Source organism: Schistocerca cancellata, chromosome 3, assembly GCF_023864275.1.
Source record: "Schistocerca cancellata isolate TAMUIC-IGC-003103 chromosome 3, iqSchCanc2.1, whole genome shotgun sequence".
Classification (NCBI taxonomy): domain Eukaryota; kingdom Metazoa; phylum Arthropoda; class Insecta; order Orthoptera; family Acrididae; genus Schistocerca; species Schistocerca cancellata.
In genome coordinates, this window is record NC_064628.1 from 377,336,012 (window position 1) to 377,362,191 (window position 26,180).

At 40.2% G+C, this 26,180-nt stretch overlaps 2 protein-coding genes across 2 annotated transcripts in view; one reads left to right on the forward strand and one right to left on the reverse strand.

The window, feature by feature from the left end:
* The window catches only part of LOC126175067 (kelch-like protein 28), a 220,440-nt gene extending 219,681 nt beyond the window's left edge, over window positions 1–759 (forward strand). The window contains exon 11 of the mRNA XM_049921592.1: window positions 368–759. Coding sequence (XP_049777549.1) covers window positions 368–389 — 22 coding nt within the window. The 3' untranslated portion in view covers window positions 390–759. The remainder of the gene's footprint in view (window positions 1–367) is intronic.
* The window catches only part of LOC126175069 (bolA-like protein 3), a 110,855-nt gene that overhangs the window by 68,551 nt on the left and 16,124 nt on the right, over window positions 1–26,180 (reverse strand). The gene's annotated exons all lie outside the window — the stretch shown is intronic.

Sequence of the window (26,180 nt, forward strand, 5' to 3'; positions counted from 1 at the left end):
ATGAAGCCACTCTATCATTGATGTCACTCATTACATTTTAAGAATGGTAATTGTTTCCCTGTCAGACAGTAATTTAAGTACTACAGTATGTGCATCTGTTTTAGCTTTTAAAATGTTGTTTTTTTATTTGTGTTCTGTTCATTTCATTTTTGCCGTCACAGAGCATGGCATGAAGAACACCTGTGTACCTAATAATCTTAATTTTTATGTTCTCAATTATATAGATTTTTCTATTTTGCTCCTTTTCTATTTATAATAAAATCAGTGACAAAAACTATTAAATTTGGAAATTTTTTTCACCTTTGTTGTTATTTTGTGCAACAGGTGTGTACACTGACATTTAAAAAACTTGTTTTATGTGTTTCAGCTGTTTGTGTTCTGTACCATGATCTTAAAAGCTGCACTTTCGGCCCCTGTTCCCACTGCAACAACTGTAGTGGCCCCTGGCATAAATGACAAAGGAAAGGAGCTCACTCCAGCAGAAACGCATTATATTGGCTTCAGGGGCTGGAATGGTTACATCCACCCATCCCTCTTCTCCAGACGAGGCTATGGTTGGAGTAGTAGCGGCCTCGGGAATTGGGGTTCCTATGGAGGAGGATGGGGTTCCAATAGTGGAACCGGAGGTTTAGACGGCTATGGTGGACTCGGAGGCTGGGGAGGTTTTGGTGGCTATAATGGTTATGGAACATATGGAGGATGGCCTGGCTATATTAATTATGGCAGTTACAATGGTTGGTTAGGATGAACAATGAAACAAATGCTGTAAAGTTTCATGACTTTTTTCAATAAAGATGACAAAAGCAATAAATATGCGATAATCTCTTATAACTGACCTGTACACCATTCACAGTGTTGTATCTCTAACATTGTGCATGGGTGCACATACACACTCAATTGCATTCCATCTCAAGTATTTAAAAGTATTTTATGGCAGTAATAAACTGTAAACTCACACCTTTCCACTCAGATGTACTACAACTTGCTTCCCACCACTGTTTTTTGTCAAATGTACTGAGCATGTCAACTGGGGGTGGGGGGAGGAGGGCACAATTTAAACGATATATTTGAATAACATAAAAACCAATCACTGCACAATATTTCATTTTCCAGGCAATAAAAATTTTAGCACAACTTTCTCAAATTCAGTGGCTACAACAGAAAAATTTGTCTGTAAATCTGTTTTGCAAAATAGGGGAATTAGAGTGCTCAATAAAAAGATTTTTTATGTTATTATTATGTTATGCTATTTTTATGTTATTTGCTTCAGTTGTTTGGGTTATATGAAAATGTGCAGTTATATTTTCATTTATGTAGACAGACTCTGAACTTCAAAATGAAATTAACATCAAATATGTTTGTAAAGGATGCTTAGTACTTCATTCTATAAATTATTTTTCTGACATAATGATGTCCTTTTTTAAAGATGTGAGGATAGTATGTGTTCCACAAAAACTATGCAACCATGGATACCCATTATTTTTATGTACAGTCACTCAAGTTGGAGAGGAATTGCTCAAAATCAGTTTATCTCAAGCAAATGAAAGCTATTTCTGCAATTTTCACCAATCTTGTCAGTTTTCCAGGAATCCAAACTACTGAAAACTTTACTCATAAAAACAGAGCATAAGAGGAAGATAAACAGTACATCAGGATGGTGCCTATGTTATAGGGGATGTGGCAGAAAAGTCAGTTGGGAGAAGGAAGTGTGTGAAGTAACAGGAATGAAGCACCCCCCCACCCCCCCCCCCCCACCCTCTGCAAGCGCACACACTCACAAATGTATTATTTTACATTCAGAAATTCTTTTGTGGAGTATGATGAGTTATCAAAGAGATATGACTTGAGTTTGTGTCTCAAGCTAATTTCAATATCTATTAAATTTGTTATATCAAAGGGTAAGTGTTCAAACAATATCATGAAAACGAAAGTTGCCACTCACCATATAGAGGAGATGCTGAGTCACAGATAGGCACAACAAAAAGACTGTCACAAATAAAGCTTTCGGCCCATAAGGCCTTCATAAAAAATAGGCGACAGACACACACATACACACACTAACATAAACGCAACTCACACACACATGACTGCAGTCTCAGGCAACTGTAGCCACACTGTGAGCAGCAGCACCAGTTCGTGATGGGAGTGGTGACTGGGTGGGGGTAAGGAGGAAGCTGAGATGGGGAGGGAAAGGGGTAGCAGGGTAGGGGTGGAGAGAGTGTAGGGAAGCTATTTTCTGTCGGGAGGTTAGATGGAAAGCAAGGCAGAGATGGGGAAGGGGGGGGGGGGAGTAGTGGAAAAGGAGAGAAGTAAAAAGACTGGGTGTGATGGTGGAATGAGGTCTATATAGTGCTGGAATGGGAACAGGAAAGCTGGATGGATGAGGATAAAGACTAATGAAGGCTGAGGCCAGGAGGGTTATGCGAATGTAAGATATATTGCAGGGAAAGATCCCACTTGCAGAAAAGTTGGTGTTGGGGGTAAGGATCCATACAGCACAGGCTATGAAGCAGTCATTGAAATGAGGATGTCATATTTGGCAGCGCGCTCAGCAACAGTTTGGTCCAGTTGTTTCTTGGCCACAGTTTTTCGAAGGCCATCATACAGACAGACAGGTTGTTGGTTGTCATGCTCACATAGAATGCAGCACACTGGTTGGAGCTTAGCTTGCAGATCATGTGACTCGTTTCACAGGTAGCCCTGCCTTTGATGGGATAGTTGATGTTTGTGACTGGACTGGAGTAGTCGGTGATGGGAGAATGTATGGGACAGCTCTTGCATCTATGTTTATTACAGTGGTATGAGCCATGAGATAAGGGTTTGGGTGCAGGTGTTGTGTAGGGATGGATGAGTATATTGTGTATGTTTGGTGGATGATGAAATACCACTGTGGGAGGGGTGGGAAGAATAGTGAGCAAGACATTTCTCATTTCAGGGCATGAAGAGGTAGTCAAAATCTTGGTGGAGAATGTAATTCAGTTGCTCCAGTCCTGGGTGGGACTGAGTTATGAGGGGAATGCTCCTCTGTGGCCAGACAGTGGGATTCTGGGAGGTGGTGGGAGACTGGAAAGATAAGGCACAGGAGCTTTGTTTTTGTACAAGCTTGGAAGGATAATTATGGTCTGTAAAGGCTCCAGTGAGACCCTCGATATATTTCCAGTCTCCCACCACCACCCAGAGTCCCACTGTCCGGCCACAGACATCACTGCAGATGCAACGACCATGGGTGGCTAGGCTGTATGGAAGGCACTTCTTGGTATGGAATGGGTGGCAGCTATCGAAGTGGAGATATTGTTGGTGGTTAGTAGGTTTAATTTGGATGAAGGCACTGATGTAGTCATCTTTGAGGTGGAAGTCAACATCTAGGAAGGTGGCTTGTTGAGTTGAGTAGGGCCAGGTGAAGCAAATGGGGGAGAAGTTATTGAGGTTCTCTAGGAATGTGGATAGGGTGTCCACACCCTCGATCCAGATCATGAAGATGTCATCAGTGGGTCTGAATCAGTTGAGGAGTTTAGGATTCTGAGTGTATAGGAAGGATTCCTCTAGATGGCCAATGAATAGGTTGGCAAAGGATGGTACCATGTGGGTGCCCACAGCTGTACCTCAGATTTGTTTGTAGGTAATGCCTTCAAAGGAGGAGTAATTGTGGGTGAGGATACAGTTGGTCATGGTGACTAGGAAGGACGTTGTTGGTTTCAAATCCATTGGGTGTTGGGAATGGTAGTGTTCAATAGCAGGAAGGCCATGGGCATTAGGGATGTTAGTGTAAAGCGAGGTGGCATCAATAGTGATGAGCAGGACACCGAGTGGTAAACAGACAGGAACTGTGGAGAGTCAGTGGAGGAAACGGTTGGTATCTTTTATGTAGGAGGGTAAGCTGCAGGTAATAGATTGAAGGTGTTGCTCTACGAGAGCAGACATTTTCTCAGTGGGGGCACAGAAACTGGCCACAATGGGGCAACCTGGGTGGTTGGGTTTATGGACTTTAGGAAGCATGTAGAAGGTAGCAGTGTGGGTAGTGGGAGGGGTGAGCAGAGAGATGGACTCCGAGGAGAGGTTCTGGGATGGGCCTAAGGATTTGAGGAGTGACTGGACATCCTGCTGGATTTCTGGAATGGGGTCACTGTGGCAAGGTTGGTAGGTGAATGTATCTGATGGCTGGTGGAGTCCTTTTGCCAGGTAACCCTTGTGGTTCAAAACAATACTGGTTGAGCAGGTAGGATTATAAGGTTGGAATCAGTTTTTAAATTGTGGACTGCAGTTTTTTCTGTGAATGTAAGGTTAGTTTGCATGTTGAGGGCTTTGGGGAATGATGGTGAGGCAAGGTACGAGGTTAAGAAATTCTGTAAAGTTAACATGGGGTGATTTGGGGGCAGTGGGGGTGGATCACAGTTGGTTGGAGGAGTGAACTGAGTTAGGCAGGGTTCAACATTGCTCTTTAGTTAAGTCTGATTGGTATGTTTGGTGGAAAAAAAGTGTTCCCACTGGAGGAACCAGCAGAAGGAGAGAAGGTCTTTAAAAAGTCCTGCATGATTGAATTTGGGAGTGGTGCAAAAGGTGAGGCTTTTGGAAAGGACCGATATTTCTGTGGGGGCTAAGGGTTCTGGAGGAAAGGTTCATGACAGTGTTTTGGGACTGTTTAGGTTCTGGATTTTGTATGGTGATGGGAGGGAGTTTTGGAGGGTAGTGTAAATGTAGTAGGTCTATGAGACAGGGTTTGTCAGCTATGAGGGGCCTTGAAGGAGGCTTGGATGTTGTTGTAGAGGTGGCAGCCAGTGGTACTCCACGGCTAGAGTAGGAAGTGAGCAGGATGGAGAGCTTTTTGAGGTGGTGGTGTGCATGATGCCAGAGTTTCAATGTTTGTTATTGGTTCCAGGAATGTGGGACTGCATAGGGGAAGAACTTTGTGGAGGTACTGCAAGGAGGTTTTGACTTGGTTGATATAGTTTTGCAGGAGTGTATTGTTGAGGGCTAAGGATTGGCAGTGTCTGAACAGGTGGAGGACGTTGTGGAAAGAATTATGTCCGAAAAAATTTGCAAAAATAAATGCAAATACATGGGAAAAAATCACGAGAAGGATCAAACAGATTGAAAAGGGGGGAAAAAGACAAAATCTGACAGAGTCTACGATAGCGAAAGGTGAAAACTTACTAAAATTGGCATGAAGTCACAGGAGATTAAAGAAAAGACATTAATAATAATAATAATAATAATAATAATAATAATAATTAGTTGGTTCAGGACAGAACTAAAGAAGCCTCGGACAAGCGCCGTCATGGTCGGGGACGACGTTTGAACCCTATGCCCACCCACAATGGTAACGACACTGCTAGCCAACTGGAAAATGATTTAAATCCAAATAGAGGTGTTTTGCGGGATATGCTTCCTGCAACCACCCTAGAAGGAAAACAAACACAGAGGATGAGATGGTCAGATGAAGTTAATCGACACCTCATGTTCTGTTATTACCAAGCAACAAACCTAGGAACCAACACAACTGGATACAGATCACAAGTATACACAACATTATTATCAGATACCCAGAATTAAAATTTTTAACAGAACAACGACTAGCTGATCAGATCCGTGTAATAATAAAAAATAACAGGATACCGCAGTCAGAATTAGAAAACATCAAACAACAAGTACAACAAATACTGGAACAAAATAATGTGCAATCAGAAGAAGAAGAAAATACAGTAATGGACTCAAATGTCCCAGAGCAAACAAGCAAAGAACAACACGCATCAATTAAACAATCAGAGGAAAACGAAATCTTAAGACAGCCACTACAACAAGCACAAATAGAACTCGAAGTAACACACATGTTAGATATAGAAGAGAAATTTCAGCTGACATATATAGAATACAAAGACATGAATACAGACATTAGACCATTCTTGCATAGACCGCCAAATAACCCACAAGTCGAAACAACAATAAAAACTATCAACACAATCATACACATCAAAATAAATGAAAACACAACTATGGAAGAGTTACAACTACTGGTTTATATAGGAGCACTCACTACACTAAATATACACACTTGGCTGAGATCAGAACCAACCAACACACAGAAGAAACCCACAAAACCAGCATGGCAACACAGGCTACAGATCAGAATAGAAAAACTGGAAAAACTGAGAAAAGACGTCGAACAGCTAACACAATTTATAGGAAATGAAAGGATTTGGTAAAATCTCACAACAAGAAACGATGGAGCAATTAGATGAAAAGAAGCAGAAATTACAAGCATTGGCCAAACGACTTAGAAGATACAAAAAAAAAGTGAAAATAGAAGAAAACAAAACCAAACATTCAACACAAACCACAAGAAATTTTACCAGACAATAGATAACACACACATTAAAATAGACAATCCACCAAACATAACAGACATGGAACACTTCTGGAGCAACATATGGTCAAACCTGGTACAACATAACAGGCATGCAAGGTGGATACAAGCAGAAACAGATACATACAAGATGATACCACAAATGCCTGAAGTGATAATTTTGCAACATGAAGTCACCCAAGCAATTAATTCTACTCACAATTGGAAAGCCCCTGGAAAAGATAAAATAGCAAATTTCTGGCTAAAGAAGTTCACCTCAACACATTCACATCTAACTAAATTATTTAACAGTTACATTGCAGACCCATACACATTCCCTGATACACTTACACATGGAATAACTTATCTGAAACCTGAAGATCAAGCAGACACAGCAAACCCAGCTAAATATCGCCCCATAACATGCCTACCAACAATATACAAAATGTTAACTTCAGTCATTACACAGAAATTAATGACACATACAACACAGAACAAAATTATAAATGAAGAACAAAAAGGCTGTTGCAAAGGAGCACAACGATGTAAAGAGCAACTGATAATAGATGCAGAGGTGATATATCAAGCTAAAACTACACAAAGGTCGCTACACTACGCATACATTGATTATCAAAAAGCTTTTGATAGTGTACCCCACTCATGGTTACTACAAATATTGGAAATATACAAAGTAGATCCTAAATTGATACAGTTCCTAAACATAGTAATGAAAAATTGGTATCACATCACAGCCAATACAGATTAAGCGTGGAATATACCAAGGAGACTCATTAAGTCCTTTCTGGTTCTGCCTTGCTCTGAACCCACTATCCAACATGCTAAATAATACAAATTATGGATACAATATTACTGGAACATACCCACACAAAATCACACATTTGCTATACATGGATGATCTAAAACTACTGGCAGCAACAAATCAACAACTCAACCAATTACTAAAGATAACAGAAGTATTCAGCAATGATATAAATATGGCTTTTGGAACAGACAAATGTAAGAAAAATAGCATAGTCAAGGGAAAGCACACTTAACAGGAAGATTACATATTGGATAACCACAGCGACTGCATAGAAGCGATGGAAAAAACAGATGCCTATAAATATCTAGGATACAGACAAAAAATAGGAATAGATAATACAAATATTAAAGAAGAACTAAAAGAAAAATACAGACAAAGACTAACAAAAATACTGAAAACAGAATCGACAGCTAGAAAAAGACAAAAGCTATAAATACTTATGCTATACCAATATTGACCTACTCATTTGGAGTAGTGAAATGGAGTAACACAGACCTAGGAGCACTCAATACACTTACACGATCACAATGCCACAAATATAGAATACATCACATACATTCAGCAACTGAAAGATTCACATTAAGCAGAAAGGAAGGAGGAAGGGGATTTATCGACATAAAAAACCTACATTATGGACAGGCAGACAATTTATGAAAATTCTTTCTAGAACGAGCAGAAACTAGCAAAATACACAAAGCAATCACTCACATAAATACATCGGCTACACCACTGCAATTTCATAACCACTTCTACAACCCTTTAGATCACATAACATCAACAGATACGAAGAAAGTAAATTGGAAGAAGAAAACCTACATGGGAAGCACCCGTACCATCTAACACAACCACACATCGATCAAGACACATCCAACACATGGCTAAGAAAAGGCAATATGTACAGTGAGATGGAAGGATTCATGATTGCAATACAGGATCAAACAAACACCAGATATTACAGCAAGCATGTTATTAAAGATCCCAATACTACAACAGATAAATGCAGACTTTGCAAACAACAAATAGAAACAGTAGATCACATCACAAGCGGGTGTACAATACTAGCAAATACAGAATACCCCAGAAGACATGACAATGTAGCACAAATAATACATCAACAGCTTGCCTTACAACATAAACTTATAAAACAACACGTTCCCACATACAAGTATGCACCACAAAATGTACTGGAGAATGATGAATACAAATGATACTGGAACAGAACCATTATAACAGATAAAACAACACCACTTAACAAACCTGACATCATACTCACCAATAAAAAGAAGAAATTAACACAACTAATCGAAATATCCATACCCAATACAACAAATATACAAAAGAAAACAGGAGAAAAAATCGAAAAATACATCCAACTGGCTGAGGAAGTTAAGGTAGGGTGTCCATTCATCCCATTTTTTCCGGGACAGTCCCGTTTTTTACCAAAATGTCCCACTGTCCCGAAAGTTTTTTTGGGGATGCTCAAATGTCCCGTTTTTTATGATTCCGTTTGGGTAGAGTATTTTACATTACTGGTTTTTTGACTTGCTATTAACTGTGCAATTATTTACGTTAGGAAGCGTGTGATGACTTTTAGCATACCCCAAACATGTACCGAACTGTTAAAAATCTCAAGTAATTTTAAACGCACTATAGGTTACGAATAACAATGGAGATTCTTCTCTTCTAAATCGATCCACAGAATCTGTCCTTTCGGTCCAGATATACTCTACACCACTGATACTTGCTCTCTGGCTTTCGTCACCATACTGTTAATGTTTTTCACTGTGCAATAACTGTTTCATTATGCCAAAACGAAAGTGTAATTTTACCAGCAATACAAAAAGTGAGTTTCCTTTTATGACTGGTAGTGGAGAAACTGTAGAATGTACATTGTGCAGATCAAAATTTGCTATTGGTCATGGTGAAAGGTCTGACATTGTGAATCACATTAAGACGAAGAAACATTGCATGAGTGATCAAATGAAAAGAGCAAATAAATGCGTGAGTGACTACTAGGTAAACTTAAAATCAGTAACAGAAATGGATAGGCAGTTGGCAGCACAAGAAGCTACGTGCAATGCATAACCATAGCTTTAAGTCAATCGACTGTACTACAACAGTTGTTAAAAAACTTTTCAATCCTATATTCACATGTGGACACACAAAATGTAATGCAATCGTTTCAAATGTTATTGCACCATATGCAGCTCAGCAGGTTTTAAATGAACTGAAAAGTGCTCAATTCATTTCAGTAATGATTGATACATCGAATCATCTGGATTTGAAGCTGGTTCCTCTCCTTATCATGTATTTTCACCCTGAAAATGGTATCACGCTGAAAGTGCTCTAATTGGTTAATTTAGCTGGAGAAACTTCAGATTTACTTCAGAATTACGTGCTGGAGGTTTTAAAGAAATATGATCTCGAGGGAAAGGTGATTGCAGTTTCTGTAGACAACACTAACACCAATTTAGGTGGTAAGCAGAGGAAAGGAAAAAACAATTTTTGCAACAGAACACAGTGAATAATGTAGTAGGTGTTGGCTGTCCAGCACATGTGGTGCACAATTCCTTACAAACTGGCTGTAAAATACTTGCTTATTTCAAAAGTAAAAACATTAACATGAAAAACATGATTCTTTTGGTGGAGTTTTGTCTGGTAATTCCTGGGTCAAATGCTGTTGTGGAACGTGTGTTTTCGTTAGTGAACTCTTTGTAGTCAGATGAAAAAAACAGAATGAAAGTTGAAACAATGAGGACTTTACTCATTGTCAAAACACACTTTAATGGTGTATCGTGTACTGACTTTTATGATACAATTTTAAACGAAAATGCACTTCTTGATAAAGTACATAAAAGTGAAAAGTACGGTGATAGTGTGGCAGAATAATTGTAAAAAGTGATTTGGGATCATCTGAGTGCACGTTCTAAAGGTAAACTTGTATGTATATTAAATTTAGTCAATACAATATTTATGTCCCGTTTTTTTTTCTTCACTGTCCCAGGTTTTTCTCTAATTTATTTTAAATGTCCCCTTTTTCAATGAAAATGAAATGGAGGAGGGAGGAGGAGGAGATTAGTGTTTAACGTCCCGTCGACAACGAGGTCATTAGAGACGGAGCGCAAGCTCGGGTGAGGGAAGGATGGGGAATGAAATCGGCCGTGCCCTTTCAAGGGAACCATCCCGGCATTTGCCTGAAGCGATTTAGGGAAATCACGGAAAACCTAAATCAGGATGGCCGGAGACGGGATTGAACCGTCGTCCTCCCGAATGCGAGTCCAGTGTGCTAACCACTGCGCCACCTCGCTCGGTGAAAATGAAATGGGCACCCTAAGTTAAGGACATGTGGCATCAGAATAAAGTTGACATTATACCAATTATACTATCAACTACAGGAGTCATACCACACAATATCCACCAGTACATCAATGCAATACAGCTACATCCAAACTTATATATAAAACTACAGAAATCCGTAATTATTGATACATGTTCAATTACCCGAAAGTTCCTAAATGCAATATAACATATACCGTACAGTTAAAAGGAAGTCACGCTTGATCAAGGTCCACGTCACTTTCCATTTTTGACCAGACATAACGTCTGAGAAAAGAAAGAATTAGTAATAACTACTCAAAGATTTTTAGGGCTGAATTTCTTGTTTATCTCTGTGCCACACTATGGCTGAGTGACGCACAATTTAAGTTATTTATGCTTTTAGTACTATATTTAAGAATGTCACTGCTGTTTTCGCACTGTGTTTGTTTGCTGATAATTAACTTAATAAGAGTAAGGTTGTTGCAACTACACACAATTGTTTAGAGGACTACGTACAAAAGGTTCTGCAGTGATAAACACATAATATCCTTATCACATGCTACTGTGCAACAAAGACTTACTTCCTTGGCAACTAAGTATCCTCAGAATGTGATACCCTAAGAGATTAATGAATGAAAGTACTTATCAAATTATACCTGTTGTTGTTGTGGTCTTCAGTCCTGAGACTGGTTTGAGGCAGCTCTCCATGCTACTCAATCCTGTGCAAGCTCCTTCATCTCCCAGTACCTACTGCAACCTACATCCTGCTGAATCTGCTTAGTGTATTCATCTCTTGGTCTCCCTCTACGATTTTCACCCTCCACGCTGCCCTCCAATGCTAAATTTGTGATCCCTTGATGCCTCAGAACATGTCCTACCAACCGATCCCTTCTTCTAGTCAAGTTGTGCCACAAACTTCTCTTCTCCCCAATCCTATTCAATACCTCTTCATTAGTTATGTGATCTACCCACCTAATCTTCAACATTCTTATGTAGCACCACATTTCGAAAGCTTCTATTCTCTTCTTGTCCAAACTAGTTATCGTCCACATTTCAGTTCCATACATGGCTACGCTCCATACAAATACTTTCAGAAACGACTTCCTGACACTTAAATCTATACTCAATGTTAACAAATTTCTCTTCTTCAGAAACGCTTTCCTTGCCATTGCCAGTCTACATTTTATATCCTCCCTACTTCGACCATCATCAGTTATTTTGCTCCCCAAATATCAAAACTCCTTTACTACTTTAAGTGTCTCATTTCCCAATCTAACTCCCTCAGCATCACCTGACTTAATTCGACTACATTCCATTATCCTCGTTTTGCTTTTGTTGATGTTCATCTTATATCCTCCTTTCAACACACTGTCCATTCCATTCAACTGCTCTTCCAAGTCCTTTCCTGTCTCTGACAGAATTACAATGTCATCGGCGAACCTCAAAATTTTTATTTCTTCTCCATGGACTTTAATACCTACCCCGAATTTTTCTTTTGTTTCCTTTACTGCTTGCTCAATATACAGATTGAATAACATCGGGGACAGGCTACACCCTGTCTCACTCCCTTCCCAACGGCTGCTTCCCTTTCATGCCCCTCGACTCTCATAACTGCCATCTGGTTTCTGTACAAATTGTAAATAGCCTTTCGCTCCCTGTATTTTACCCCTGCCACCTTTAGAATTTGAAAGAGAGTATTCCAGTCAACATTGTCAAAAGCTTTCTCTAAGTCTACAAATGCTAGAAATTTAGGTTTTCCTTTCCTTAATCTTTCTTCTAAGATAAGTTGTAAGGTCAGTATTGCCTCACGTGTTCCAACATTTCTACGGAATCCAAACTGATCTTCCCCAAGGTCGGCTTCTACCAGTTTCTCCATTCGTCTGTAAAGAATTCGCGTTAGTATTTTGCAGCTTTGACTTATTAAACTGATAGTTCGGTAATTTTCGCACCTGTAGACACCTGCTTTCTTTGGGATTGGAATTATTATATTCTTCTTGAAGTCTGAGGGTATTTCGCCTGTCTCGTACATCTTGCTCACCAGATGGTAGAGTTTTGTCAGGACTGGCGCTCCCAAGGCTGTCAGTAGTTCTAATGGAATGTTATCTACTCCCGGGGCCTTGTTTGACTCAGGTCTCTCAGTGCTCTATCAAACTCTTCACGCAGTATCGTATCTCCCATTTCATCTTCATCTACATCCTCCTCCATTTGCATAATATTGTCCTCAAGTACATCACTCTTGTATAGACCCTCTATATACTCCTTCCACCTTTCTGGTTTCCCTTCTTTGCTTAGAACTGGGTTTCCATCTGAGCTCTTGATATTCATACAAGTGGCTCTCTTTTCTCCAAAGGTCTCTTTGATTTTCCTGTAGGCAGTATCTATCTTACCCCTACTGAGATAAGCCTCTACGTTCTTACATTTGTCCTCTAGCCATGCCTGCTTAGCCATTTTGCACTTCCTGTCAATCTCATTTTTGAGACGCTTGTATTCCTTTTTGCCTGCTTCATTTACTGCATTTTTATATTTTCTCCTTTCATCAATTAAATTCAATATTTCTTCTGTTACTCAAGGATTTCTACTAGCCCTCGTCTTTTTACCTACTTGATCCTCTGCTGCCTTCACTACTTCATCCCTCAGAGCTACCCATTCTTCTTCTACTGTATTTCTTTCCCCCATTCCTGTCAATTGTTACCTTATGCTGTCCCTGAAACTCTGTAAAACCTCTGGTTTAGTCAGTTTATCCAGGTCCCATCTCCTTAAATTCCCACCTTTTTGCAGTTTCGTCAGTTTTAATCTACAGTTTATAAACAATAGATTGTGGTCAGAGTCCACATCTGCCCCTGGAAATGTCTTGCAATTTAAAACCTGGTTCCCATGTATCTGTCTTACCATTATATAATCTATCTGATACCTTTTAGCATCTCCAGGATTCTTCCAGGTATACAACCTTCTTTTATGATTCTTGAACCAAGTGTTAGCTATGATTAAGTTATGCACTGTGCAAAATTCTACCAGACTGCTTCCTCTTTCATTTCTTACCCCCAATCCATATTCACCTACTATGTTTCCTTCTCTCACTTTTCCTACTCTTGAATTCCAGTCACCCATGACTATTAAATTTTCGTCTCCCTTCACTACCTGAACAATTTCTTTTATCTCATCATACATTTCTTCAATTTCTTCGTCATCTACAGAGCTAGTTGGCATATAAACTTGTACTACTGTAGTAGGCGTGGGCTTCGTGTCTATCTTGGCCACAATAATACGTTCACTATGCTGTTTGTAGTAGCTTACCCACACTCCTATTTTTTTATTCATTATTGAACCTACTCCTGCATTACCCCCATTTGATTTTGTATTTATAACCGTGTATTCACCTGACCAGAAGTCTTGTTCCTCCTGCCACCGAACTTCACTAATTCCCACTATATCTAACTTCAACCTATCCATTTCCCTTTTTAAATTTTCTAACTTACCTGCCCGATTAAGGGATGTGACATTCCACACTCCGATCCATAGAACGCCAGTTTTCTTTCTCCTGATAATGACGTCCTCTTGAGTAGTCCCCACCCGGAGATCCAAATGGGGGACTATTTTACCCAAGAGGACGCCATCATCATTTAACCGTAAAGTAAAGGTGCATGCCCTCTGGAAAAATTACAGCTGTAGTTTCCCCTTGCTTTCAGCTGTTCGCAGTACCAGCACAGCAAGGCCGTTTTGGTAAGTGTTACAAGGCCAGATCAGCCAATCATCCAGACTGTTGCCCCTACAACTACTGAAAAGGCTGTTGCCCCTCTTCTGGAACCACACATTTGTCTGGACTCTCAACAGATACCCCTCCGTTGTGGTTGCACCTACGGTACGGCTATCTGTATCGCTGAGGCACGCAAGCCTCCCCACCAACGGCAAGGTCCATGGTTCATGGGGGGACTTATATACCTAAGACTTAAGAATATTCTAGTTAAACTTATGGATTTACCCTCATGTATTATTTATGATGGTGCCATCAGGCTTCATGCAGTACTGAATTGCAATGTACTGCGTTTTATATAAATTCAGCGACAGTTCATTTACAAAGAAACAGTTATTAATATTAAAGAAAATATTACTTACCTTTTCAAGTGCTGAAATTTCTTCATTAGTCTTGATAACAGTACAAGCATTGTTGGAGAAGAGCTGTAAGGGAATAAAACTGAGAAAGTATTTGGAGCAGAGGACAGAGCCCAGAATTATAATCGGCCTCGACTACGGCCACGGCCAGATGGTGCTGATGCTGGTCGCTGAACTGTATGATGATCAGAAGCAACTGCCTCCATCTCATCAGACTTCCACCTGCTGATGACTGGGTCAGTCTTCAGGAAATTACTACGGTTCAACTTACTGCTGGTTGCGACATCCCCACTAGTCATCACCCTGCTCCAAATTGTTTGATATGACATAAAAACGCAGCCACTACCACAATGTCAGGTGTATTTAAACCTACCCAAACCAGCTTGTCATCATTTGATCAGCTGTGCAATGTAGCTGTGTCCAGTCTGTGTCAACGGTGGCCTTGAAGTCTGCACTATAAATATGTCACCACTGCCTCTGGCACTGATGGGCCGTGATCCATGGACCTTTGCCTGACTGACCTGGTATTCAAAACTCTGCTGCCGCCTCTACGGGACTACTTGGCATCACCGCTGACCTCTAGCTATCAGTTCAGATTTAGACTCTGAGCAGTGCTGCAGCCTAGTACAATGCCTGCTGACACTGGCAACTGCTCATGCCACAAAGGGCCACATGTAATGTGTTGCCACTGCTCTTGACCCCGGCATCCCAAGTAGAGTGAGCCACATTTCCAGCACCTGGTGTTAACCACACACCACATCTATCTTGCCTCCCACTACAATGCCAGAATATTATGCCAAACTGTGCCAGAGATGAAAGTGTATCTGAATGACTATCCAAGCTGAATAAAATAATAAAGAACTGTTTTATATTCATCAATGATTTGTCTGCAGCTTCCCCATGTCACACATCTCTCAAACCATCTACAAACCCCCAATATGCACTGTTATGTTTCACCGTTGTTTCTCCACAGCTATACCGGAGCCGTTGCAGAACTATTGTGATTTCTTTGATACAAGACATGCAAGTCATTTACATACAGCCCTAGTGAACCTCACAATGCTTTGCAATTGCTAAATATGTATGGGAATTGGATATAAGCCCTGATCTCCTCCTCCTCCTCCTCCCCCCTGCTCTCTCTGTCGCTCTCCTTCTTCCCCCTCTCTATGTTGATTCCTCACTCCCCTCCCCACCCCACCCCACCCCGCCCCTTTTGATAACTTGAATCTTGTTTATTGTTATAGCCAATGAAACCTTGACTGGGAGTGAAGTTTCTTGAATCATTTGGTATACAGCGTATGAGAGACCTCTCCTGCTGCTGGATCTGTGACGATAGTAGCTTCAGTGACAGCATTTTGCATAGTTCCAGTCTGCAAAAGATTTCTGTTTATTGTGTACAGGCCGAGCCCCCACTCTGCATCCCTTTAGTTAGACATCTGGTACGACAATATTTGAGCTTCTCTAGCAGAAAACTGTGAACTGCACAAGTAAATGTTTTTAACAAGCCTCAGAAAACACCAATTGGCAATATTTGCTCATTTAAATTTGATATAATCTGATTTGTGATGTGAAAAATAGCTTATTCTCTGGAGAGAACCTTTTGAAATCCAGATTGAGTAAGTATCTTAACTTGAGAGTGATGTGTCTTGTTCATGTACATGTAATTCTTTCCACTAGCTTTCAGAATCTACTAATTAGTGACACTGGCCTGTAATTGTTAATATCAGTCTTACTTCCTTTCTTGGAAAGCGGTTTGATGATAGCATATTTTAGTCTGTATGAAAATGTCCCTTGTGGTAGTGATGAATTGCATATTTGACAGAATCTGATATGTAACTTGAGATTTTATCAACTGCACGAGTCTTTCTTTGTTTTGGGAAATTAATTACATTCTTAATTTATTAAACAGAGCATGGGATAATTGCAGTTTGCCTGTATGTACGTGGTATTGCTTCTAGCAGGTACTCTATTGCTTTATTCCTAGTACTGTTCATGCCAATCTTCTAAGCTGCTTCTAGAAAGTGATTATTAAATACATCATCTAGCTGGCTGCCTCATTTCTCTTTTACACATTACGCATTGTAATCTTACCCTCCCACACATCACTATTAAAATTATCTGTCTTAGTCTCTTCATTATTTTCAAAAGCATCTTCATTATCTTGCTATTGTTTGTGTTATTGGCTCCAATTTTTGTGTCTAGTGGTACATTCTTGTGGCTGTAATTTTGATTTAACGTTGTAGGTTCCTGATGACTGAATAACTAATGAAGATTTGCCTGTATATTGCTTTTATTTTATCCCATTCTTCTGTATCACACTGACTTCACATGCTCCACTTTCAGAACATAAATTCACATTGTTGTTGACAAGATTAGAAATTCATCTACTTCCATCAGAGGCACGCCCAATACTCCCTAACATTCTACGGTATACAGAATATTCCAAACAGTTTACATAGCAAAAGAGTTTACCAACTTTCTTGATCAAAGAAGAATTTTCACTAAAATAGATCATTATTTTGGAAAAGATTCCAGAAATAAATTTAATAATTAGTGTTAGATTGTGCAATTAATAATATGAATTTTAAATATGCCAGAATTTCTAATTTCAAATATTTCAAAAAGAAGAGTAATTTTAACTGTACGTACAGAGTATTAAGAAATTGATTTCTTTTTATATATTTTAGCCTGAAACATAACACATCGTATACAAAATCATATGATGTTCATTCAGCTAAACAGCTGAGATAATGAAACTTCCTGGCAGATTAAAACTGCGTGCCGGACCGAGAATCGAACTCGGATCTCCGCAATATCCTTTCTTTAAGTAGTGCTAGTTCTGCAAGCTTCGCAGGAGAGCTTCTGTAAAGTTTGGAACGTAGGAGACGAGGTACTGGAGGAATTAAAGCTGTGAGGACGGGGTGTGAGTCGTGCTTGGGTAGCTCAGTCGGTAGAGCACTTGCCCGCGAAAGGCAAAGGTCCCGAGTTCGAGTCTCGGTCCGTCACAAAGTTTTAATCTGCCAGGAAGTTTCATATCAGCGCACACACTGCTGTAGAGTGAAAATTTCATTCTAGCTGAGATAATGTTCACCTATACAAGAATTCGATAGTATAAATGGTATCGGTTATTTCTATAAGAAAAAGGTAGTGTCAGAGGAGGGTGTCCCATAGCACCATTAAGATTTAATTTTATTGTCAGAATTATTAATTTCTGATTATATGGCGAGGTTTTTGATCATTTTCCTTAAGACAGCACAGAATTTCTTATAATGTGTTATCAGTCTTATGTCTGTTTGTTGTAACCATTTCAAACAATTTTCTTTCCATTGTACATTATACTACGATTTATTTCATAATCCAGGTTTTTTTGTGTGTCTTATTGGTACCATAGAAACCAAGCTATACATACATTAAATTTGGTATTGGCATCTGGCAAACTATATAGATCTTCCAGTTCACTTGCTGTAAGGCTGTCTTAAAATATTTTTTGTCTGTTCATCAATTACTCTGTTTTCCATGATATCACTTCTTTGTAATTAGATAAGTTACTTAGTATGGCTAGTTGTGCATCATGGTCAGAGAAGTCATTCACTACTGGATAAACATTCATATTTTTTAAGTGTTCACCTCCATAATTATAACGTATTGGTGTAATGTTTTCCTTCGCAACTCTGATGGGGAAATTAACAATTGAACTCATGTTGTAAATGTTAAGTAACATTTCCAAATCATTTCTTTCATCTGAATCTTTCAGAAAATTAATATTATCATTTACTTACTTTTATCTGCTAGGTGGCATGACAATCGCTTAAAACTTTCTAAGAATTTTAGTGAGTTTGCCAGAGGGGATCAATGCATTTTAATAATTATAAATGGCTGGTTCCAGTGGCATCAGTTCAAAAGAACAGCCTGCCAACTGATGATCTACACAGAAACTATCTGTTTCAACAGAACTGTATTTGATGTTACTTTTAGCACACATGATTATCATCCTCTCTTCATATAAATAGGCTGCTAATTATAACTCACAGAAATAGGTTGCGAATTCATAGTCATCTATGTTTAACAGATTAATTCCTTTATCTACAAGACATTCAAACACATGTAACACATCAGTGACATTCTACACTGAATAAACAGTTAAGAGGTTCATAAACTTAGGCTTATTCAAATAAGTTTCTGTTTTATGCGACTTCATTTATATGAATCTCTTTCAAAGCACTCTGTCTGACTGAGGTGCTTAACTTAGAAAATGCTTTCCCATCACATAAGTAATCAAAGGAATTCTACTGTTGTTGACACCCCCGCCCCCTCCCTTTTCATTTCCAGCTACCAGTTTTGGTATCAATACTTACTCCTATTTTAAAGTGCAAGTCGTCATGTGTATCCCATCTGCTAACAGCAGTAACTGGCATAGGATTGATGTGAGCCTTATTGAATGCAACCTTTTCAGTTCCTGGTTAACTTGTCAGAAAGCATTGTCCATCCAGAATTACTCATTGCATTGCAGAACCTCAGCAAAGCCCACATTTGTGTATGATGATGGTGCACCTAACTTATTCAAATCATTTCTGGTACTGTATTCTCTTATTCTTGACCAGCCTGTTGCATGCTCCCCAACTTTCAATACCCGTCCTCTTAACTGAAATCCTTAATCAGTGCTATTAACTGCCCACTAGATTTTACAATATTTGTGACCTGGAACATCGATTTTTTTCTCTGCAGCTGTTGACCTGAATGCCTCCCATGATTGCTACGTAACGGCAAGTAATTTCTTTTTCTAACCTTTTCAGTTTATGGCCTACGTCTCAAATTCTTATTAATGGTCTGCTCCACTTTACTGTCTTCCACAGCTGAATGCGACACCTTCCGTCAACAGGTAAAAGATTATATCTGTTTTTGAACTCAATAGTAACAACCATCCAAACTACTACTGTCCTATTACATCTTCCTCCCTTTCCCCAACTGCTCTTATTCAATTTTCACATCCTTGATCTCTGCCTAAATGGCACAAACTTTCACCTCTCATACTGCAATTTTCCTGTCTTTTACTCATAACTTACATATCCATGGAAGAGCCTCACTGAGAATCACTTGTGTCCCTCTAGAGTTGTCCCAGTAAAACTGTGATTCACAATCCCCACACCCGAATCACAAACTAAGTAACCTGTGGCAGAAAGCACATTTGATACTTATGACAGTACTATTATAGATAATTACACAGATATATGGGTATCTCTACATTAGTGGACTGTTACAGTTGTATGTATACTTGTGAAAATGTGTAAACAAATTAGATGTATTGGGCAAACTTCTAACATTTAAAAATATTATGTAAACTTACTGAAATAAAAATTGCATTAATTCCTGAGGTTAACACCAAGTACACTGATACTTAGCTTTTTAAATGAAATAAAAATGCAAACAAATGAATCAATATGAAATTTATCTTGTGTTTTTCCTAAACTGATTGAAACCTGAGCATGCAATATCTCTTAGCATGAACTTAGGGAGAATGATGAATAAGACAAGTAATCACAGCAGCAAATATGAAAACTTACAACAAATGTGTTATAGGAAAAGTATGACTATGGTAGCTACAAGGCCTTGATGGAACATTAATAATGTAATGAGTAAAAGTAACAACTTACTGTATATCAGAGCCTTTGAGCTGTTGCTAGGCACAAAAACAAGAGAGAAATTACTGAGTTTTGAGATGACTCCTTCTTCAGACTTAACGGAACACACATGTAACTACACGGCTACATTGTGGCAGACAACCGGATTGTTTTGGCGCTGCAGCTCATCTGGGGGTGAGGGACTGTGTCAGTTGGAAAGGAAGTTATGAGCAGAAAGGTACCCATGGTTGTGCCACAGATTTTTTTTTATACCTTCCCACGAAATGGAAGTACAGTTGTGGATAAGAACATAGTCAGGTGTATAAGGAAGTACAGGTGGGTCTGTAGTCAGTAAGGTGTTCGGCAGTTAGTGTCCAATAGCACAAAGGCCAAAGGCATAGGAGATTTTGCAGTGTATGGAGTTGGTGTCAGTAATCACAAGTACGGATACAGGTGGTAATTAGGTGGGGATGGTTGAATGATGGTGAAGGAAGTAGTTTGTGCCCTTGATATGGCAAGTCTCCAAACCCACAAACTCATTCCTTATACATGTGAGGAAGAAAAGGACCGTTATTCCCCCAATTACTTCTGGTTTTGATGGAAAGATGTGCAAACAAATCCGAGGCAAGGATATGGGCACCTTCCTACACCAATCTGTTTATGGGCCATCTGGAGGAAACCTCTCCAGCCACTTAAAATCACAAATAATTTACCTGGCACAGGTTTACTGAAGGTAACTTCATGATCTAGCTCCATAACCAATGCCAGTATCATCCTCTTTCCTCCATAGACTCAACATCCTCCCTCCCATTAATTTTAACTGGACCATGTCAGCTCAGTGTGCCGTCTTCCTGGACATAGACTTCCACCTCTTCAGTGGCTCCACCCATATAATCTTGCCATTTGTGGATGGTGCATCTGCATAGACAGCCATTATCCCTCAAACCTAGACTACAAGTAAATTTCCCATGCCATATCCATACATGTCCCTAATTCTACAGCCACCCCCACAAACCATCTGAAAACAAAAGTTATCCATATCCTTCACCGGGATGTCTACTACTTATCATCATACCCAGAAATGGGGATCTTCCTACTCACAATATCCTAGCTCATTTTTATGCCACATCTATTTCCAAACCACACGGGTCATATCCCTGTGGAATGCCCTGGTACAAGACTTGCCTGATACACCAATACAGCACATCCCACTCCAGTTCCATTGCAGGGATATCCTACCCTATCAGAGACAGGGCCACCTGTGAAAGCAGACACATTGTGCACTCTGTGTGTGTGTGTGTGTGTGTGTGTGTGTGTGTGTGTGTGTGTGTGTGTGTGTGGAGGGGGGGGGGGGGGAGAAAGGAGGATGCACCTAGCACGTATTAGCCAAATGGGACGCAAGTATGAGGGCCCAGTGTGAGGTTTCGCCTGATGTCATACAGCCCACATAACATAGCCGTCACGCGTTTCCTTCGGCATGACAATTCTCGTCTGCATTCTGCAGGGGAAATGAAGATGCTCCTGCAGCGTTTTCAATGGGAAGTGTCTGATCACCCACAATATGGCTCGTAATTGACTCATCCTGAGTTTCATCTTTGCTCACATGAACCACTGGCTATGAAGACTACGTTGTGGACCAGACAATGACACAATTTGGTACAACTGATGTACATGTACAAACAAACAAACAAACGATTTCATCTTGAGAAAATTGGATGATTTATTCAGGGAAAGAGCTTCAGAAACTGAGCATGTAAATAACACACTGGGCCACATCTGGCCCTTATACAAGCAGTTATTTGGGTAGGCACCGATTGATAAGAGATGTTGGACATCTTTCTGAGGGATATTGTGCAAAATTTTGTCCAACTGGCGCATTTAATCATCAAAATTCAGAGATGGTTGGAGGACCCAGCCAATAGTGCTCCAAACTTTCTCAATTCAGAAGGGATCCAGTGACCTTGAGGGCCAAGGCAGGGTTTGGGAAGCACGAAGATAAGCAGCATAAACTGTCGCCATGTATGGGGAGGGGGGGGGGGGGCATTATCTTGCCAAAATGTAAGCCTTGAGTGGCTTCCTATGGAAGGCAACAAAACAGAATGTACAATATCGACCTACTGCTGTGCTCTAAGTGTACCCCTGTATTGCCTCAAGAATTTCTGTGTTAATTCTAGAAACACTCGGCCTTCCACAGTCTCAAACACCCGATATTTTAGGTACGTGTGCGGGGGAGAGAGAACGTTTCTACCAATCCATCTGTTTCCATGTGCAGGTCAGAAGTTTGTAATTAGAAGACTGTAGGAAGGGTGAGCCACTGACGACGACAAGTGTTTGCTGGCAGCGCCACAGAAGATGTGATGAAAACTCAGGAAATAATTATGTAGTATTCTTTGATGTGTTTGTGTCTGTGGTGATTGTGAAAAAGACTAATGGACAATCGGATATAGATTTCTATGCACACTCATGTCTTGGGGCTCGGAGAAGTCAAGACGTATGTTCATATTTTCATATGGTTTTTAAACCAACTCTTAAGTTTCAATGTACTTAATTATTTCTAAAATTTGAGATACAAATGAGACAATGAAGATATTTATATGTCTAAGAAGAGAATTTTGTTCTGCATAGCACTTATAGTACATCGTTAATCAACGAGTACATTGACACTACAGTTTGTATATGTGATCAATAGATTACAGAAATAAGAAGATATTATTTTTTGTCACCAAAAAACGTTACAACATGGTAACCTAAGTGACAGGTCCCGAAGAAAACGGGAATTTAAAAACATAAACGGAAAGAAGATATTAGGTGCTGCCATAGTTACATGCACAGTTATTCTTCTGGAAGATGCTGTCGGAGAAGGCATCAGGCACGAAGAAATGTGGCTGGTTCACAATAATGCTTACATAGTCAACAGCTATGATGCTGCCTACGATTACTACCACAGATCTCATGGAGGTCCAGGTGAATGTCTCCCACAGTATAATACTGCCTCCACGACATGGTCTACATTCTGAGCAGCTATTCACCTGGATGATGGCGTATCTATACACAACCATATACCTGGTGCAACAAGAAATATGATTCATATGACCAGGAACTGTTTCCATTGATCCATAGTCCAGCCTCAGTGATCTTGTGCCCACTGCAATTGTAATTAACAATGTCCTTGGGTCTACACGGGACTATATAGGGCTTGTCTGCTGTGGAGCCCGTGTTCAATACACTTTTCTTACTGTCATGTGCCTGCAAAATCACCAGGTAGCATTCAGTCCGCAGTGGGCAGTGGTCATAATGTCTTGGCTTGTTAGCGCATGTGCCGTGAAATGAAGTGAATTTTACAACTGTAGGTGCACAGATTCCTGTACGAATGACGTGAAGCTGTTTGTAACAGCAAGTATTTAAATTAAAAATTTTGTACGACCAAAATGAACAATTTTGCTGTGGAGGATAGAAAATTAAGGATCGATTATTGTGGGTGTATATTTTACTTAATAAGTGTCTAAATTTAAGGCTCTTAGTGACCCATGTGCAGTTCTACTGGTTGTGGTATCTGTCAACGAAATCTGCTTATTCTGTAGAAAGCTGTACTATTCCCTTCAGCATTATTTCAACGACACTTTTGGATAGCTGAATACATAATTTTATCTATGAAACAACTGTTAATATATCAAAGGAAATAATTTTTGAAAATGTAATTGGATGGATAAAAAAATCTATTCACCAAGCAGCGGAAGGAGAAAAAACATAAGTGTTATGGAAATGTGCAAGCTTTCAGAGCCAGTGGCTTCTTCGTTGGCAGAAGGTTTGACAGGGAGAGAAGAGGGATGAATAAAAATAACTGGTGAGGATTAGGAAATGGGAAGTTTTACAGAAAAACTGCCCAGTCTCCCAGGTCAAGGGGCACTTACCATATGGGACGAGAAGGAAAGATAAGTGATATCACAAGTATCTGCCCCCCCCTTTTTTTTGTGAACTCCTTTTGGACCTGAATCTAGCAAGCTTGCATACGCTGACCTTGAACTTCATGCGCATGCGTTAACTTTTTCCCAGCTGTTGGCAGAGTCAGTTGGTGGAAAGTAGCAGTTGCGTGAGGCAGTGTGTAATGCTCGCATCTGTTTTTTTATTGTATGGGAAATGACAGAACGACTGTAGCAGTACTACTGCATCAAATTTTTGCAGAAAATGGGCAACAGCCAGGTGGAAATCATTCGAAAGTTTCAAACACCTTGCAGTGATGATGGTAGGGGCATCTCACAGATTAAGGAGTAGTACTATCAGTTTAAAGACAGCTGCACATCATGGAGAGCGAACCATGCTCTGGTCGGTCATCAACATGCTGAAATACCAGGTCATTGCCAAAGTGAACGATGTGATGATGTGGGATTGTCGTGTGGCTATCAGAGAAATTGCAGATGAGATGGGCATCAGCACATTTTAGGCACATTCCACTGTGACCAACAGAGCAAAACAAACTTCTTGTTGAAGTCTCACAGGACATGCTGGACTCCAGAAACAGTGACCACGAATTCATGAACAACATAATGGGGTACAGGTACGACCCAGAAACAAAATCCCAGTCATCACAGTGGAAGCATTCCTTATCACTAAGACCAAAGAAGCCCCCCCCCCCTCCCCAGGTATGCAGTAACATTAAAGTGATGCTGACAGCTTTGACTCCCGCAGCGTGGTACACCACAAGTACACAAAACAGGGTCAATCACCAAAGAGTACTACAGGTATGTCATCCCCATTGCCTAAGCGATGCTGTGCAGCACAGGAGACTGGACTTGCGGTCAACAGTAAATTGGCTCCTCCAGCACATTCCTTGCACTTGATTCAGACTTTTTTGGTAAAAATTCAGATTCCTGTGCTTCAACAAGCTTTTCTCTCCTGATATGGCCACCTGTGACTTCTGGCTGTTCCCCAAACTCAAGAGGCCATCAAAAGGAACACAGTTTTAGACAACAGTGAACATTAAGGCAGCGGCAAGAGCTGAGCTAAACTCCATTCTGAAAGAGGCTTTTTTGGCATGCTTCTGACAATAGCAGCACTGCTGGCAGAAGCACGTTGAGTCCCAAGGGAAGTACTTTGAGGGTGATAAGGTGTCCAACACTCCAGGTGTGTCACTTTCTTCCCCCAGCCAAAGATCAGATACTTTTCTAGCAGACCTTGTAAATGTACATTTACAAAAATGGGAATATGTTTGAATAAATTTTAAGTTTTAGCAAGTATGTTACAGCCCTGGCAGACCCATGGTTTTAATCTTCAACAAATTCGTAACAGCTGTGAAACTTAATGCAAACAAACACACCCTCGAACTACTGCTGCACTTGCCCTCTCTGAAGTAATGTTCATCTCCTAATCTCTTGCCACAACTTGAATCATTGTACACTGATCAGCCAGAACATTATATGACCACCTACCTAACAGCCAATATGTCCAACATTTGGCAAGGATAACAGCCACGGTGCATCATGGCATTGAAGCAATGAGGCCTTGGTAGGTTTCTGCAAAGAGATGGCACCACTTCTGCACACACAAGTCACCTAATTCTGGGGAGCGGGCAAATTTGCTCTACACCACATCCTGTCAAATCCAAGATGTGTTCGATCGTGTTCAGATGTAGTGAGTTGTGGGGCCAGCACATCAATTGGAACTCACCACTGCATTTATCTAACCACTCCTGGCCTTGTGACACGGTGCATTATCTTGTTAAAAAATGCCACAGCTGTCTGGAAACATGGGAGTCATGAAGGGGTGTACACGGTCTGCTACCTGTGTGCAAGGCACCTTGGCCATCATAGTTCCTTGCACGAGCTCCACTGGCCCCATGGATGCACAATGGAGCCGCCACCAACTTCTCTGTCCTGCGGTACAGGTGACAAGGAGCTGTTCCCCTGGAAGATGACAGATTTGTGTCCTCCCATCGCCATGATAAAGAAGGTACTGGTATTCATCAGACTATGCA